Below are 18,259 nucleotides of genomic sequence, written 5' to 3' on the forward strand. Positions count from 1 at the left end.
GTTATTGTAAACATCTATAGATTTAAAATCTAAAGACATCCTTAAATTACCGATCCTCTATATATATATAAATATAAACAATATTTTTATAAAAAAAAATTACTTGTATATTTTTATACAAAATAGGTAAAAGATAATATGTCATAACAAAAATCACATTTAGAAATGTTTGTATGTCTGCATGTGAAATAAAAATAACTTAGAAATCTTATAAAACAAACACAATGCCTAATGTTTTATGGCATGCTGCTTCTTTTAAAGCTTCTTTAAGTACTTGATTACTAAATATCAATGGAAAAACAAATGGCTACATTACTACAAGATCATATAATCAATCCGAAAACATAATCCTCAAATGTCTGGGTTAATAATAATACCACCATAGTTCAATATCATATCTTGAGAAAATGGACTTCCAACACTGCCTGAACCTAAATAAAGAGCCTGAGAGTTCTATAGTGTCAAGACAAAACGCGGCGCATCACTCCGGGGTCCGGCCATCGTCCGATACACGTACAATTTATCGACCTTATCAGTGTCATCGAGATCGACATCCGTTCCATCCCTGTGGTTCATGATCTCCACATTCAACCTCGGCATTTTTGCTGCAAGTGTCTTGCAGCCTGCCAATGTAACGTCGCAGGATGACATCCAAAGGGATCGCATTGTTTCATACTTCTCGACGTCTTGCAAGAGTGCGGCATCACCGAACGGACTGTCCATGATCTCCAACTTCCTCAGACTTTTGCACCCGTTTAATACGTGCATCATTGCCATGTCAGTTTCACCGGCAAAAGCAATTGAGAGCATCTCAAGGCGTTCAGCGTACTTGCCAATGTACATGAACACTCGATCACTGAGAAGACCTGAAACTGATAACCGCCTGAGATCCTTGTTTGACCGGACAATTGCTCCAAAGCCTTCATCCAAAGGTTCATCAGTCACAGGATCAGGTTTCTTCGGATCGAGAATGCATAATCTGAAGCACGTGAAACGGGTGCAGTTCTTTGCAACAGTAATCAGTGCGGCATTGGTCATCTGGAAGCAGAAGTACAGCAGAGAGCTTAGTTTCTTGCAGCCTGAAGATATAGAAACCAGACCTTCCTCTGTCACATCGGCAATGGCACCACCAGGATCACTCGGGAACACCCTGAGTTCCTGCAATTCCCTGCAAGTTGTCGCCACAACTTCCAATCCTTTGTCTCCAATGCAATCCAGAATCTGCAGAGTCAAGCATAAAAATCATCCAAATTACATACAAGTGAAAAGAAATCAGAAAACAAAGAGACTGAAGAGTGAAGGCAATCACCCACCCAAAGCTTCTGGAGTCTTGAGCATTGCTGAATCAGCTTCATAAGGTCGGAGCCATCAATAGTTGGAGCATAGCTCAAGTTTAGAACAGTGAAGTTTGAGCAGATGGGATACAAAGCAGGCAGGCAGTGAGGGGCCGCATTCCAAAACCCTGACATGCTCCTCAAAGAGTTGCACTTATGGAACATGCCATAAAGCTTGTGGTAAGCATCAGAATGCCGGTCTGTAAGCATAAATGAACCGGTTCCAAGGTCCACCAATTGGGGGGCACAAGCAAGAATTTTGGCAAGAGTCTCCACGGACACTGCACGGTTAAGCCTTAAACTCCTGAGATTTGGAGATCTGGAAACCAGCCTCTCCAAAGCCCCGGCATTCACTTCCCCTTTCAAGCAGGCAATGTTCAGGGTAACCAGAGAGGTACCAGATTCAGGGAAATAACTGAGCCATTGAGAACCACGATCTTCCACCTCATTCTCAAGTAAGTCCAGCTCCCTTAAAACTCTGGAATTCCCAAAATGGTTGAATTAAAATGCAAAAATGACACCATTAGATCACAGAAATAACATTCAGTGTACAAACTGTTAAAGCAAGTCAAAAAACTTTCATAACAATTTCCACATTTCAAACTAAATTTCATCAAGTTATTGCCATATGAAAAACATACAAAGATAACAGAAAAAGATAAAATTGAAGCCGGATTCCATCAACAACATAGTTATAGAGCTTTCTCAAGTTTCAAATAACAAGAGCCAAATATAATTGTGTAAACTAGTGCTTGGTAGAAATCTTTAGACAATTACGGGAATCAAGGTTTCTCATGTCCCAAATAACAAGAACACGGCTAGATTTCTAAACTATTTAATAGTCACAATAACTAGTAATAGGTTGCAAACATAGACAACACACTCATGCACAAAGATGATAGCAACAGAAATCAAAATCAAATGAACCATGAGGCACACAAATAATTTATAATTTAATCCAGTAGAACTCAAATCATCATGTGACATGAATCCGTGATTGAAATGATAACCAAGTTGTAGAACAGATAGATCACCAATGTAAATTTGATGTGATTGACTAATCAGCTAAAGATGAAGAAGAACCAAGTGGGCATTCTTTGCTTAAAAGAAAAATGTATGACCAAACTTCAACAATAGATAATAGATAAAGTTCACCTGCAATGAGCAGCTATGGCAGCAAGTCCATCTGTGCTGAACCCCTCACAGCTGATCAGGACCAAAGACTTAAGGTTGGGTATAGATTGAGCAAGGAGTTCAAGACTCTCGTCAAGGACGACCATCCTCTTCAACTGAAGCTCTTCAAGGAAAGGGCACTCTCGAGCAGCAGTCTCAATCCATGAATGTAAAAATCCACCCCAACCAGGAGGCACCAAGTTGAAATCAGCAAAATGGTGTTTTCCCTTCACTTTGAGTGACCTCAATCTTGGGAACCTTGCCGCCATCCGCTCTGGCCTCACAGCATAACAATTGCCAACGAAAACATGCTTCCGACTATAACGTTCTATCCTATACCAAGCCTGGCATACTGTGGAGACATTATTCCGGTCCCGGTCTGAAGTAAGGAAATCAAAGATATGCTCCAGCACCTCCTCCGGGAAGTAGTTCATCTTGCCAACAGATAGAGAGCACAACTAAAATACTTTATCCTTATGAGCCCTAGAATTAGGGCTCGGTTAAGGATTTCCTCTCGGATCTAAACCTAAACAGGAAGCATGAGCAAATCTCCAAACTTTCTCTCAAATTCTACACCATTTCTCTGTAATCCACAAGGTTTAGGGTTATCAGCTGAGACTTTTCGCAGATTTTAGCTATACCCTACAATACTTGCATGAAACCACAAGAAATCCTCAGGATATCAATTGTTTTCAGTCCAAATACAGTTGAAATCACTAAGATACACATCGAAATTCCTCCAAGTAACACAAGAAGCTCATAAAATTAGATAAATAAGAGCAAATCTCACATTATCCTTTTTCCCTACGCCCCCAAATTTCGCAAAAAAAGAAACAAAAACATGAATCTGATCTACTTGGAGATCCATTCCCATACTACCACAAGTAAACAAAAAAACAAAACCCCTCCTTTTTTTCTCACAAAATTACCAAGATAAGCTCCCAAAAACACACACACACACACACACACACACACACAACAAAAGACTAGCCCTAAATCTGTGCGAAATCCGTACAAATTCGAACAAAAAAATCCCAAAAAAAAGAGGCAAATCCAGCAATCAACGGTATCAAGACAGAAGCATACCAAAAAGAAGAGAGAAAAAGCGAAATCGATCCAAATTCCACCCAAATTTGGACGAATTGAAGCTCTGATCTCTTACTCCCCTTCTCTCCAGCTCCACTCTCACTCTCTCTCTCTCTCTCTCTCTCTCTCTCTGTCTTCTATAACTTCGATCGATGTTAACCGTGGTTAGTGTTCAGGTAACCGTGGTTAGAAAAATCAACGGCCAAGATTCAATAAACGTTGACGCAGAAGCTTATCACCGTTGGATGTTGATCACTTCTTGGCGCTGGACGTGTCCTTATCCGCCAGTTGCGGATAAGCGATGAGAAAAAATTAAAAAATAATAATAATAATAATAATAAAGAAAAATTTGAGGAAAAAAAAAAAAACGAAGGCCGAGACTAATGAAAAGCACTTGAATTTGACTGAAATTACAGGATTTGCCATCCATAAACTCGCGACAGTAGCTGTCTCGTCTCAAACAGCAAACAAAGCTTTTTCAGTGGGTACGTGGCAGTCCTGCATTGGTCAGACGACTTCGACGATCGTTTAAATGATGATTATATTTGCAATTAAAAGTAAAATTTGAGATTAGTGTTGATTAAGATATAAAAATCCGGAATCAACGGAATGGACGGTCGTGATTGGTGGTCCATCACGGATTGATTGAGGACCACCGAATGAGTGGCTGCGGTGACATCACCGCTAGATCTCGTTCGTTTGCCTTTCCTGATATTCCAATCCAACGGCTTTTTTTATGCCACGTGTACATCAAGTGGAGGGAAAAATCTTTGGTTGCTTCCACTTGATGAACGGCTACGATTATTTCTTAAAAAAAGAACTTTATTGTTTTTTTTTTATTTGGTTTTATTTCAAAAGTGTCATATTCCATAGACCATAGCCACCAAAAATAAATAAATAAATAAATAAATAAACGTGACAATTAAATTTCTATAAAGATAAAAAAAAAAAATCCATCAAACGAGCAAGTCAACTCAGATTAAAGTATTTAATTCCCAATAAAAAGACCTATGAAAAGTTTGTAGAAGTCGATGGCTTTTAATCCAAAAGCCCCCACAAAAAGCCAAAATAAATCATATACTTGAGATTCTCACATCTACAGACATATTACGTATACCCTTTTATATTTAAGTATCAGTTAATTATCTTATTAAATTTTTAAATTACAAATTTATATATATATATATATATTAGGGGGGCATGAGGTGTAATTTCAGGTAGTTACAAGGGTATATAAGTAATTTCATGAATGAAATTCCACAAAAGGAAAAAAAAAAGACACAAAACACAAGACAGAGAAAAAAAAGAAAGCAGGCAAAAACAAAGAAAGAAGGAATCCATCCACAAGTGATTATCAAAGCATTTAGATAAGTTTATCTAGAAAAAAAATTAAAAAAAAAATCTCATATTTGTGGGAATTACTTCAACTTCCACTTGCTCTGCTAAAAAAAAGAAAAAAGAAAAAAGAAAAACCAAAAAATGTTTGCTTGGCATCTGCTTCCATATGTTGTCCATTTCCAAACCTGAAGAAAAACCAAATTCTAGGGCAAAAACCACAGAGAAGACTATAAAATAATGTCCACTAGGTTAATGGTACCTGCAGTGGGGACACAAGAACAAAGTGCAAATCTCATCTAATTAAGTTTTTAAGAATTAAAACCCTAATTAGATTTGAGATTCATGTCTAATCTTTTTTGCTGAAGATTTAAAAAGTCTACAATCAGTTAGGCAAGTTGAAGGCAGAAAAAAAAAAAGAGAATAGAATAGCAGAAAAAGGAAGTAAGAGCATGTGATTGGATGACTGTAAACATTATGGAAGTATGGTTTGTTTTGTGAAGCAAAAGCATCTTTAGTTGGTGTAAGTATCATGGCCCTTTGGAGGGGGGGCTCTAAAGGAAGTCTAACCTGTCACTTTTGTCTTTGGTTCTCCCATTGATCAATGCATGGTTGAATTGAGTCTGAATATGATCACCAGACCTAACACAAAGACATGCTTACAAGTTACAAAGGGTTAGGCAGAGAAAAGCTGAATAAAAAACATAAAAGTTAAGACCCCACTTCAACCTAAAATAAGACAATCATAAGAGTTGTTTACAAGGATATTATTCATGCCACTATAACATTAATTGGTAGAATAGCAGCAGCCATGTGAAGTATGCAATAGGAAAAGAAGACAACTTTAAGTGGAGAGCTACCACATAAAGATTAAAAAATTATTAAAGATTGATGGATCTTTGAGGTCCTATTCTATCCAAAGTATCTAACCACTTCCTAATTGACATATTTCTCATAAGATCTTTGTAATCAATGGAAAAGGATAAAAGGATCCTAACTCATCAAAAACTAAGCCATAGATTAGTCTTTGACATATCACATCAGAGTGACTAAGTTCTGCATTGTTTAGAAACTTTTCCTCTTTAATCAAAGTATATTTACAAGTCCAAGGTTCAATAGATGCTCTTTTACCTAGATATGTATATAAAACTTCAGGGACACAAGTTCAATAATTGCAGCTTCTTTTGATCCTTTCCCCTTTCAAATCATTGCACTGCTTCATTTAGAATAGTTACGCCAATAATATACCTTCACAAGTATAATCTGCTTGCCTTTCTTACACTTAAAGAAACTTCAACTTTAATAGCCAAGCCATAAGCATAACGAACACAAGAATGCTAATTAGCAGTATATCATGAATCCCACTAAAGGTCAAACTGTTTTGGTAAAGGTAATGTAAAAAGTTAGATTTGAACGTATATTTCCTATAGTACAAATAGTTTGACTAAATAAGAGCTATTTGTCTGTTCAACATAGATCAATTAGATTTTCAACCAATGGCAAAAAGTTCACCTTTTACATAAGGATCTGTGTTTTACTTACTTTCCAAATGCATGACTCACCAACATCTCACAAGATATAGTTTGAAAGATATAATTGTAGGAGCAAGATCATGCTTACTGTGAAATTATTCAGAGGTAGCAAGCAATGCTCAAAAAACAACACCATATGAATTCTGCTTGGCATGGACTAAGTCTTCCAAGCACCAACACATGCATGCATATTTGAGGAGAAATCATGGCTGACATCTATAACCACTCCAATCTTTGTACAAATACCTTTATCATCTTGCGCAAAAATATCGTAATTAGAATCAGCAAGCAATCAAGCACACACGCGAAAGCTGCTCAAGTTCGGCTGTATTTGAGCTTGATTTTGTTCGATTGTTTAATACAGTAAATGAGTTGTACTCGAGCCGGATTTTATACTTCAAAATTTAATTTCACACCAAATCACAAGTATGAGTTAGCTAAGCTCAACTCGAAATAGCTCGGTGTACATTCATAATAATATCAAACAATATTTATAAAAAATCTCATCATTTTAAAACACAAACTAAGATCTTGTGGTAGTTGGGTGTCAAACCTTCCCAAAGTCAAAATGCTACACCACTTCTAAACTCTGTGCAGGTAAAGCTAAATCTTATTTAAAAAATAAATAAATAAAACAAGAGCCACAGATAACTCAGCTTGGCTCAAACCACATTTAAGCTGAGGTTGGGCCTTAAACGAGCCAATAGTTAAGGCTCAAGTTCAGCACAAGCTGTGCTCAAGTTGGGCCCGAGATGTTTCAAGCAAGCTCAAGCCAGATCATTTCAATCCCTACTTGTCATAAAAAGCATGACAAAGAGAACAGATATCCTAGAATTCATCTACTGTAGTAGAGAAGTAGGCCTCACCATAACTACCTAAAAGACAAGAAGAAACATCCTAGTCATAGATGTTTCAGTCAAGTGCTGTTGCTTTCCAAGGTGCTGTGGCTCCAACTTGAAACTTATCTTGAAGGACTGCTTTTTCTTAAGTTTCTCTGGTAGAAGATCATGGAGATCTTCATCACACACCAATAAAATCACATCAGTGATTTCTAACACATGACATCCATATGCCTAGCTAGTCTCTTCAAGGTTACAGTCAAGCAACTTAAATTCCAAAAATTTTCCTACCATCACAAAACGTACAACTATTCCTAGTCAAACAAAACAACATCATCAACTAATCTTAAGCAATATTGATTATTCATCCTTCATTGACGTCCAGAACAATATTGATATGACACCAATATCACCAATGGTGTTGTTATCATTGTTGAAAAGCATCAATACGATGGGAAAGAGTCTAAAGCAACCAAAACGTATTCCTTTTCGTACAGGTCATCACATCAATCTACATGAGTACACAGGTATGACGCGGTTAGCAACAGAGATGACACAAGATTTTTTTTTTTTTAACAATTAAAAAAATCCCCACAAAATATTTACTTGTTCAGCATACACTCAAACAATTTTCACAGAATTCACAACCATATAAGACTGCAATTGATCACATCCAAGTTTATGCAACAAAAACATCTGATCTTCCCTGAAATGGTTGCGTATATCATCATGAATCTATCCATGGACAACAAGAGAGCGCGCGAGAGAACTTGGCAAAAGATTTGATCTTTATGTGCATGTGTATATATATTGATAAACCAATTTACATATTCAAATATCTCTTTCCTACAGATTATCACATCAAAATCTCAATATTCCACAGACACTCAAAGAATTTTCACAGAATTCACCAAGAACATATAAAACAACAATTGATCTCCAATTTTATCAAAAACAATTGATCTCCAAATGTAAGCATCACAAACACGAAATCTTCATCCTAAATATTTGAACAAATGTGAAGTTTAACCTGTGAATCAATCCATGGACAAAGAAAGAGAGAAAAATTCACAAGATTTAATCTTTCTTGCCATATTATAGCAACAGGGAAAAAAACTCAGTCAAATACTCACATTTAATCATACAATCAGCGCTACAACAAAAGCAAGAACGAAGATTACCTCCTTTTTCGCCTCCTAATCCATCTACTCCTCAACACCCTCGACTTCATCATCATCATCGTCATCGTCTCCATCTTGATCAGTGACGAGATACGCACCAGGCGGCGGCGGCGCCCTTCGTCGAGTCCTTGACGGCAAGATATTATCGAGATCGACCTCCGCCAGCGGATCATCATCGAAATCACTATCATCCTCATCTCCCATGGTACCATCCGCACTACTCTCACTACTACTATCATCACCATCATCATCGTCTTCATCCTCGACCACTGCTTTCCCCTTCCCCTTCCTATCAACCACTTCAGCGATCACTTCCTCCGATTCCGGTCCGAATTTCTCAACGCCATTGTCATCAAGTCCAGCACCGGGAGAGGAATCGAGCTTCGGGAGCTTGTCCTTGCAGTCAGCTTCGAATTCTTCGACAGAGTCGAGATCGGCCTTGCGCTTGAGGGGGTGGGAGAGGGCCTCTTGAGGGGCTAGGGTTTGGGGCTCGTCGGAGTTCTCCGCCATCGCCGGAGGAGAACGAGGAAAGCAAGAGAGAAAGAGAGAGCTAGGTTTTGGCGGGGTTAGGGTTTCGGTTCGCTGATGATGTGGCAAATGTGGGCCCAATGGGCCGGCCCAAACATTGAAGTGAAGGTTTGGACCCTTTTTTTTATATATTTGGCTATGTTTTTATTTATATATATTAAAATAATTTATCTAACTTAGTTATTTTGTTTTATTTGTGGTTTATTTTTTTTTATTTTATTTTTAATGATGAAAAATTAGAGGTTGCATAAGAATTAAGGTATCATTAAATGTTAAAATTTAACAAAAAAAATCAATCAAATTACTAAACTATTTTTATCGTGGAACCATATTTTTTTTATAATTATAAATATTACTCTTTTTATTTATATAACTTATAAAAAATTAAATAATAATAAAATTGAAATAAATAAATAAATAAATATTGTTTTAGTATTCTAGAATGACAACTATTTTAAAATAATTTTTTTTTCATAATACAATATATAATTTCGAATGAAGGGGGTAACTAAGAAGATATTTATTGGTTAATTTTCATTTTATTAGAAGGTAGTTATTTAATTTTGCCTTAACGTAACCCAATGGAGATGAGAGAACGAGCCAAAATATCCTCATTAACTAAAACAAGACGGGGGATGGAAAGAGCATTCAATGTTTCGATGTTTCATGGGATCCCAGCCTAAAAAAGTATGGCATATGCCCTTTAAATTTTAGATAATTACAATAATACCACCATATATATACATTCAATTAAGAGAAATTTATTTATTCTAAGTGGCCTAAAATGATTACTTGTGGAATGAGATTTTCTTGGATATTAGAAGTTAATAAAAACTTATTTCTCTTCCTTCAATAAAAAAATCATGAAGTGGGTTTAGTTCGAAATCAAGAGAAAATGTTAAAACAAAAGAACTGTAACTCCTCCAATTTCGAGATAAATGAACATTTGAGGTGAAGAAAAGTCAAGTCCACTTTGATAACTACATCATTACTTCAAGAGTTAATGAATGCCCCCATTACTTCTCTTCATTCGACTTGCCCAATAAACCTTGTATTTTCGTGCTTTCTTTCTTTATATAGATATATTGGTATATACTTGTCTGAAAACATTACTTGTTAAAATATTGCAAATCTTGAAAAAAAAGTTAATACTTAAAGTAATTAATTTATAATTAAAATAATTTTATTTGTTGTTATGGGTACGGAACAAGTTAAATTGTCACAAATCAAATTATTAAAATGTTTGCGTAGGATGAGAATCCCTAAACAAACAAGGACGAGGAGGCCAATTCCTCTTATCAGAGACAAGGATGGGAAATTCCTATCCCAGGCCTTTTCCCATCTCCATCCCACCCAAATACCATCCATGCTACTTGCAGCATAGAAGAAGAGCATTCCTTGTACCATGGGATCCCAACTCGATAAAATATTACATGTGTCCTATAAATTTAAAATAATTACAATTTTGCCACCATATATATATCCATTCATTTAAGGGACGTTCATTTGCTCCAAGTGGTTTGAAGTAGAAAAATCTGGAGTAACATTTCCTTGGATGTTGAAAGGCAATATATCTTCTCGTAGTTTTAATGTTCATTTTGCAAGATATGAAAGAGACCTTGAAATGGGAAGAATTTAGGGGAATGGGCTTACATAAAAACTCACTTCCCTCAAATGAAAAAAAAAAATAGCTTAAAGCGGGTTTAGTTAAAAAAATAAGACAAATGTCAAAGTAAAAAAGTATTACTCCTCCTCTTCAGGGGCAAATAAACATCTGAAGTGGAGGAAAGTCTAATCCACTTCAGAATCGCACCATACTTTCTCTTCATTTCATTTATACAATTAACCTAATTTTCTCTCTCCCTCTTTTTAGATATAGAGATGGATTTATTATTGCCATGATTATATACAGGTAAATACTTGTATAAAAATAGGGTTTATAAAAACAGCGTAGATCTTGAAAAAAATAATATTTAAATTAACTAATTTGTAATTGAAATCATTTTATTTGCCATTATGTGTATAAAAGGAGTTAAATTTATATCATAATGACTACTAAATTTTAATTATATTTTTCAAGTAGGGTAATTGAAGATTTTCGGTGGATTTTTGGTGGCGTGGACACCAGAAAGCTTCCATGGATGCTCTAGGTCCACGTCACCAACTCGCAAGCTCAGCTACTTAATGATGTTGGTGATTTATTTTCCATGTTGGGCGCACACATCAGCTTCTCTCCCATCACTCCTTTCTTTCCTTCTACCCCTCCAGACTACTGTAGCCCTAGTTCCTTTTTGGTGCGTTAGATGCGCCACTGACGTCTGCCGGAGTAGGATAACAGTTACGTTTGATGCTCAGCTGCAAGGATTTATTTTTTTACTTCTAAGAAGAAAAGATAGATTTAATATGTTAATGTAAATACAACTATTAATGTAAATTCTGTCTTAATATAGCTATTGTAATTCAATGTAGTGAAAGGTATACAAAGTCACACATTTTACAATTTAATGAATTTATAAAGATGCAGTTACAATTTTAATCTATCTATACAAATTAGAAATACAGACACAGCTTATATTATTTATAAATACAGCTACAACATATATAATTTAACTTGATCCTTATTTATAAATATGGACATAACATACATTATTTATAAATACAATATACAAGTGCAACATATATAAATACAACTTGATCATTATTTATAAATACACATACAACTTACATTTTTCTGCAATGTACAGTGGTGCATTATATATAAAAAGGTAAACCATATATGCACAAAAATTAATTCAACTATATAAAAATTCATCTAATTAACATTTCATTCAACTCATTGTTATAATCCACAAAAAATCAACCTATCTCACAAATAACACATGAGGGCAAAAAAAAAAAAATGATTCATTCGATTGAATGGTAAAAACATAGCATGTTGTAATGTTACCATTTAAATTTGAAGCCAAAGCATTGAATGATGGACAGGGGGAGTTCATTGATCAGTTTGGGTCCAGGTTAATTAAAGAGAATGTGGAATTCAAGGTTGATTTGGCTAATGTGGAATTCAAGGTTGATCCGATAGATGGGATTAAATCTGATAAGAATCCACGGCTGAGGCACACCAATGTTCGCTTGAACGATTTTGTCTGGAATAAATAGCAAGGGAAAATGAGGCTAGGGTTTCATCTCTGAAGAAAGAATTGAGACTCTTCTCTGCGGAGGGAGGAAAGGATTCGATGGTGGAAGCTGTCGAATAGTTATCTTTATTTCCATTTACTTTGAGACTTGTTCCTGTGCTCTGTTATTTTGAATATTGTGTGTTTGCTTTTAATTCCTGAATTTTGTTCTTATCTGCTGAATTGAATCTCGCTTGCGAGTTAGTAGTTCCGAAACTTGAAGGCTTGAGGGAATGGAAACTCAATGGCTTGAATGCTTGATAATCAATTAGAATCTGAAATTACTGTGATTCAGAATTGATTGAAGAGTGTTTTTCATTGAATGAATTGAAGAACATCAATTTCTATTATAGTTTTTCTGTTGATCCTTTCATTGAGTTGTTAGATCATTACACATGTTAATTGTACAAAATTTCGAAACCAGTAGTATATGTTCCACCTCAAAATCCCACAATTGATATGATTCATTTGGCATTTCATCAGCTGTTTAACAAAAAATAAAGAAATTTATTTTGTCTTCATGATGGAATAGGTGCTGGTGTTCCCAATCCTCCATGTTTTGGAGGAATCCATTTTTTTTTTTCGTTGTTGCTCCATCTTTCTCCTTGCCTTCAACTAGCTTATTCGTCATTTGGGACTTCAGTCCAGGGATTCTTAAGACCTTATGTTCCTTGCTTGCTGCTTTTTTGTTCTTGTTTGATTCCATAGGTGTCTGATGTGAGAGGATTTTAAAAATGAAAAGACACTAAAACACCACTTGTAAAACAACTAATGAGAGCTTGTCATTTGTAATTTCATTAATTAATGAATGACTGTTTTATTTTATTTGAAAATATGTCTCATTAATGAAATAGTCTCATTAGTAAAGTGGTGTGTCTATTTATGAAGTGGTGTGTCTCATTAATGAATTAATGTGTCTTTTTATTGAAATGGTATATAGAAGTGATGTGTCTCTTTAAATGACACTCATTATTTAAGTGGTGTATCTCTTTACTAAACACCACTTCATCCCTATAAAAATAATCTCCTACCATCATTCAAGCCAATTGAATGAAAAACAAACTCTTCACAAGTTCATTTGCTTTGTTCTTTGAGTGCACAAAAGATAGAAGCAAACTTTCACTTTGTAAAAGTCATTGTTGTCTTTGCTTGAGTTTGGAAGTGCGCGCAAACCATACTCAAGGATCTTCATTGTATCCTAAAGGAAATTCGTCATTCAATCCATTTTATATCCAAGGTTTGAAATTAGGTGGAGGCGAATTAAGCCTAAAGGAAAGTGTTTTCCACGCCTTGAAGACTTGTGCACTATTTTCTTTCTAATCTCTTCCTCTCTATTCCTCAAAGAACCATCCCCACCAACATCTGATGTTTCCTTTGTCCTTGGTGGGTAATTGTATCTCAACTTAAGTTGTGGCATTTTTCCCCACCTCTTGTAATAATTTTTTCTCTTAGAGCCCTCCATAATTGCTGACATGTTGAGTTGTTGAGTCAATCATTTGTTGAGTTGTGAGTGACATTTGCTGAGATATATCAATAATCTGCAAGGATTTAAACCAATTACATAATTAATTAATGTATCAAAATGTCTTAATGACACTAAATAAAGAGAAGTTCACCTGTGATGAAGTCTCTGTCTGTTGTGTTCCCTAGTCTACAATTATGAGATAACCCTTGAATTTCTCAATAATTATTGATTTAACATCTAGGAATAAGAAAAAAAATTAATTACATCATAAGATATGCCTCTTGAAAATGTTCTTCAAGTATATGAGGGTCAATTGCAGCAATTATCAGGGGATTAATGCAACCACTCATCTGATTGTACAGGAAATTAATACAAGAACAATTATAAGATACATGAAACATCTACCTCCATGTTAACTGTTGTTCCACCAATTTCAGATGTACTTGTTGTCCCTTCAGTCTGCTTGCCCTACTTTCATATACATTGTTAATCATCAGCAAACATCACATATAATTAAATTATGTTAATTCACACAAACATCACTACCAGTGACCTATGGAATCTTTTATTGTGGCCTACAATGCCACATACACTATAAGTAATTTTAAGTCCTTTTCTACTAATTCTTCCTTTGTTGAAGCCAACCTCCTCACATGCCTCCTTTCTCCTTAGCATTGTCTTCCTCCCCCTCTTTTTGTTGATAGGTTCAATTGGAATCATAGGATTTTGATCACTCTCCTAGGCCAGCAATCCCTGCCTTGGGTAGGGTCTATAATGTGCCTATATGTCCCTAAAAACTTGGAGACATTATAGTAGTCATGTATGTGGTTTTCAAGTCTATCTTGGTTGTAATAGATGGCTGAAATAGAATAGGGGTATGGTTTTCAAGTTCTTTGATTTTTATCAACAACAAATTGGCCATCATGGCCCATAACGTGATACTGATGACCCCTTGACCATATTGTCCTGTAAGCCCAACTCAAAGCCTTTACTTTCTCTAATTCTTTTAAAATCTTGGGGCAGTGAATTGTTTCATATCTTGCTATGACATCTCTTTTTTTTTTCTTTTTTTTTCCTTTTTTTTTTGTATCCTGACCATTACTTGTTCTAATGATTTCATTCATTGTGATAATCCCTTTTGTTCTAACTTCTAATATGATACTATTAAAACATTCACAAAGATTATTCAAGAGCATGTCACACTTGAAATGACTCTTGAAATGTGACCATGACCAATGGTGAGGATCTATCGTTTTTAAATGCTCACATGGTTATGGGTAGGGGTGAGCAAAAAAATCCGGATCCGATGATCCGATCCGATATCCGGTTTTTTTACCCGAATTTTTTGGGTACCCGATCCGAAAAAGAGGGTCGGGTACCCGGTCTGAATTTTTAAGGTGAAAACCGGATCGGATACGGGTCGGGAGAAATTAAAAACCGGGTATCCGAATCTGATCCGGTTTTTAATATATTCGTTTATATATATAATTATATATAGATAGATAATTAGATATATAATAAATTTAAATTTTTATATGGTTTTAAAAAAAGTAAAAAAAGAAAAAAATCCAAATCCCTCATTTAAACCCTTGAAGATAATACTTTTTAGACCATATAAAATTTAAATTTATTATATATATTAATAAATTTAAAAATTTTTATGAGGGTGTAAGTAGAAAAAAATAAAAAAATAAAAAAATCCCTCGTTTAAATACTTAAAGAGTTACTTATATATAGTTATATTATATATATACATATTAATAAATTTAAACTCTTCTAGGATTAAAAAGTAAAAAGGAAAAAAATTTCAAATCTTTATGTCTAAGATTGGTGAAACTCTTTATTATGTTTTTTTGACTTTTTTTGTGGGAGAATAATGTAAGGTTTTAATCCTCTTTATAAGTTACTAAGGTTTTTTATGAATGTTGATGTTGTTATATAAAAAAAATCCATGGAGAAGATGAAACTTAAATTTGGATCTGGATATTCGATATCCGATCCGGTTTAAACCGGGTACCCGATTTTTAGTACCCGATTTAAACTGGGTCGGATACGGGTCAAGCTTTTGCTGATCCGAAAAACCGGGTACTCGATCCGGTTTTAAAAACCGGGTCGGCTACCCGGTTTTGCTCACCCCTAGTTATGGGGACATCATCTTAAGGGCCTCTAGTTCTTTGCTAAATACAGTAATGTAAGATGCCCTGACACATTTCCACAGCTGGTCTTTCAATGTTTTTCCTCTCTCTCTCTCTTTTTTTTTAAATTGGTGTGTATATGCAGCACTTCTTGAACTATCAACTCTCTTGCAAGGTTCAATCAATCCAGGCACCTTAACAAAAACCTTAACCTCTGTATAAAAGTCAATAGATTGGGTCATTGTCAAAGCATTTGCATATGTTGTAATATGTTTCATACACATTGAATCACTCATGAGATCTAACCACCAAAAATTTCAGCCTTCCACAACTTATAAATTGAACTCTTTTGCCATGATTATAAGCTCTAACATAGACATATTATAATGGCAGCAGTAGTCAACATACCTAGCTAATTTGCGGTTAACCCATCTTTGCACCTCACCTATTGTGTAATTAAGCACTATAGTAAAGTACTTTGAATTGGGTTTTGAGATTTAAAATCATGAAATTGGAAAATATACAACTGGATTTAAAGGTACTCTAATCCTTGGCAAATATGACTCTCAATAGACCTTAATGAAATTAATTACTATCAACTAGCTCTAAAAATCCCAAAGCAAAATACATATTATGGTTTACTTCTTTTGCTTTGAAAATATAAACAAGTATGTTTCCAATCTCATTTTTATAAAAGTATACAAACTATTTTTTCTCAACATTTGATCCAATCTGAGTTATCACAGTTGGAATTTGGAAACTGATCATTGACTTATAAAAGCACAAAAATAGTTTGAAATTCCATACAGACATAATAGGCAACCAGAATAAACATTGCAACTTTAACAAACTCCAAGATTGATCAAACATAGCAGGCAACTAAAATAAAAGGCCAATAAAAATTTGAAAACTACATACGGACATTCCGACTTATAAAAGCACAAATTTGAGAACAAATCCTAGACTCAACTGATCAATAACAAATCCTAGACTCAACTGATCAATAAAAAATCCTAGACCAAGTATTTCGCCAGCAATTTAGACATCCCAACTGTATCAAACCCTACTATTGACGATCAACAATAACAAACCCTATCACTGTAAAAAAAAGCCCTACCATGCATTGATTCACAGTTGAAGGTTTAGAACTATAAACTGTTTATCTTACCGTAGATTGGTCGGCCAGCTTCCGGCGATCTTATGACTCAATCCACTTCTATGGTGCAAGAGTAACCTCTATTCCGCAGGTGATTGAGCCACGCTATCCCAATGTAGATGCCTTAACCTTCAAAAGAACTGCTCTCGGTTTCAATGCCACGGTATTCTCGGTGATAGTGGGCGATCAGGTCTAAAAAAAAGAACTAGGGTTATAGCAGTCGGGAAGGAAAGAGGGAAAGAAAAGGGTGATGAGAAAAAACCTGATATGTGCTTCCTATGCGGAAAGTAGATCGCCGCCATGATTAAGTGGATGAGCTTGCGAGCCGGTGATGTGAGCCCAGGGCATCCACGCATGCTTTCCGGCATCCACTTCACCAAAAATCCACCCGAAATCTCCAATTAACCCGCTTGAGAAATATAATTTAAATTTAATGCTCATTTTTATACAAATTGAAAATTAGTGCTCAACCTGAGACAAGGCAAAAGTTTGGTACCCAACAGAAAAATTTACTCTATATATCACATATCAACTATAATTCATAAAAAAAATTATTATAATTCTTAATAAAATAAAATAAAATACCAACTTTTTATTATTAACACAGTTCATAATAGCACATTACGTAGTGAAAAAAAGGTGTTTTAAAAAAATAGTAATCAGAAATTCTAGTGTTTTTTTTTTTAATTTTGAAACTTCTACTTCAATTTCGAGTTTTAATATATGTATACGAATGCAATTTTTAAAGTTTAATCTATTGATTCATGATGCACGGAAGGGGAAAAATCTAAAAGCACATGATAGAAGAAAAACATGACAAATTACTTAATTGACAAAACAATCAACCCAAGTTTCATGCACCAAAGTCTAGATTTCAAAAAGATGCAACAATTGTCATGCAGCAGCCCCCACTTAGCCACCTTTCAATTAATTAGTACTCTAAACAAGTACATAAATATATATATATATATATATTGAAAACAAAAAAAAAAACATGCTCCATGAGACATTTATATATGAATGACCAAGTAAACAAAATTGGCCATGTTTTATTCAAGCCAACCATCACACTTTCCTTGTAGTTTCTTATCTCACATTTAAAGTCCTCCTTGTTTACTTTTTGCCACCTTTTGACTGTATCTCAGAGGTAGGTGAATTGTGTCTTGGTTTTTTATGTACATCTTTTTTATTCTAAGTTTAGTTTTGATTATTTATTATTAAGTTGATATCAATATGAGACAATATCTATTTGTTTAACTAGTCTTGATCATTGTAGGTAAGGTGATGTTTCTAGGAAGTATCAAAGTGCTTGAAATTAA

At 34.9% G+C, this 18,259-nt stretch overlaps 2 protein-coding genes across 4 annotated transcripts; both read right to left on the reverse strand.

The window, feature by feature from the left end:
* Positions 1-250: 250 nt before the first annotated feature.
* Positions 251-3,738, reverse strand: LOC120270461 (transport inhibitor response 1-like protein Os04g0395600). Of its 3 annotated transcripts, none has more exons than XM_039277472.1 (4): positions 3,594-3,738; positions 2,490-3,090; positions 1,314-1,812; positions 251-1,221 (listed from the first exon to the last, which is right to left on the reverse strand). In XM_039277472.1, the coding sequence occupies exons 2-4, from the start codon at positions 2,939-2,941 to the stop codon at positions 454-456; spliced, it is 1,719 nt and encodes a 572-aa protein (XP_039133406.1). In that variant the 5' UTR covers positions 2,942-3,090; positions 3,594-3,738; the 3' UTR covers positions 251-453. The 3 variants fall into 3 exon arrangements, with proteins under 3 accessions (XP_039133406.1, XP_039133403.1, XP_039133404.1); XM_039277469.1 differs by having other exon boundaries at positions 2,490-3,149; positions 3,594-3,730; XM_039277470.1 differs by having other exon boundaries at positions 2,490-3,157; positions 3,594-3,718.
* Positions 3,739-5,332: 1,594 nt separating this feature from the next.
* LOC120270141 (histone H2A.Z-specific chaperone chz1-like) lies at positions 5,333-9,051 on the reverse strand. The gene is made up of 2 exons (XM_039277165.1): positions 8,481-9,051; positions 5,333-5,570 (listed from the first exon to the last, which is right to left on the reverse strand). Exon 1 carries the CDS (start codon positions 8,988-8,990, stop codon positions 8,505-8,507), a length of 486 nt encoding a protein of 161 aa, XP_039133099.1. The 5' UTR covers positions 8,991-9,051; the 3' UTR covers positions 5,333-5,570; positions 8,481-8,504.
* Positions 9,052-18,259: the final 9,208 nt, after the last annotated feature.

This window comes from Dioscorea cayenensis, chromosome 10, assembly GCF_009730915.1.
Source record: "Dioscorea cayenensis subsp. rotundata cultivar TDr96_F1 chromosome 10, TDr96_F1_v2_PseudoChromosome.rev07_lg8_w22 25.fasta, whole genome shotgun sequence".
NCBI lineage: Eukaryota > Viridiplantae > Streptophyta > Magnoliopsida > Dioscoreales > Dioscoreaceae > Dioscorea > Dioscorea cayenensis.

Excerpts from the sequence above, each read along its gene's own strand:
- LOC120270461 (XM_039277472.1), bottom strand. The coding sequence starts at position 2,941 with ATGAACTACTTCCCGGAGGAGGTGCTGGAGCATATCTTTGATTTCCTT. Across the intron at positions 1,813-2,489 it reads GCCATAGCTGCTCATTGCAG|AGTTTTAAGGGAGCTGGACT; the intron begins GTGAACTTTATC and ends TGGGAATTCCAG. Across the intron at positions 1,222-1,313 it reads CAAGACTCCAGAAGCTTTGG|ATTCTGGATTGCATTGGAGA; the intron begins GTGGGTGATTGC and ends TTGACTCTGCAG.
- LOC120270141 (XM_039277165.1), bottom strand. The coding sequence starts at position 8,990 with ATGGCGGAGAACTCCGACGAGCCCCAAACCCTAGCCCCTCAAGAGGCC.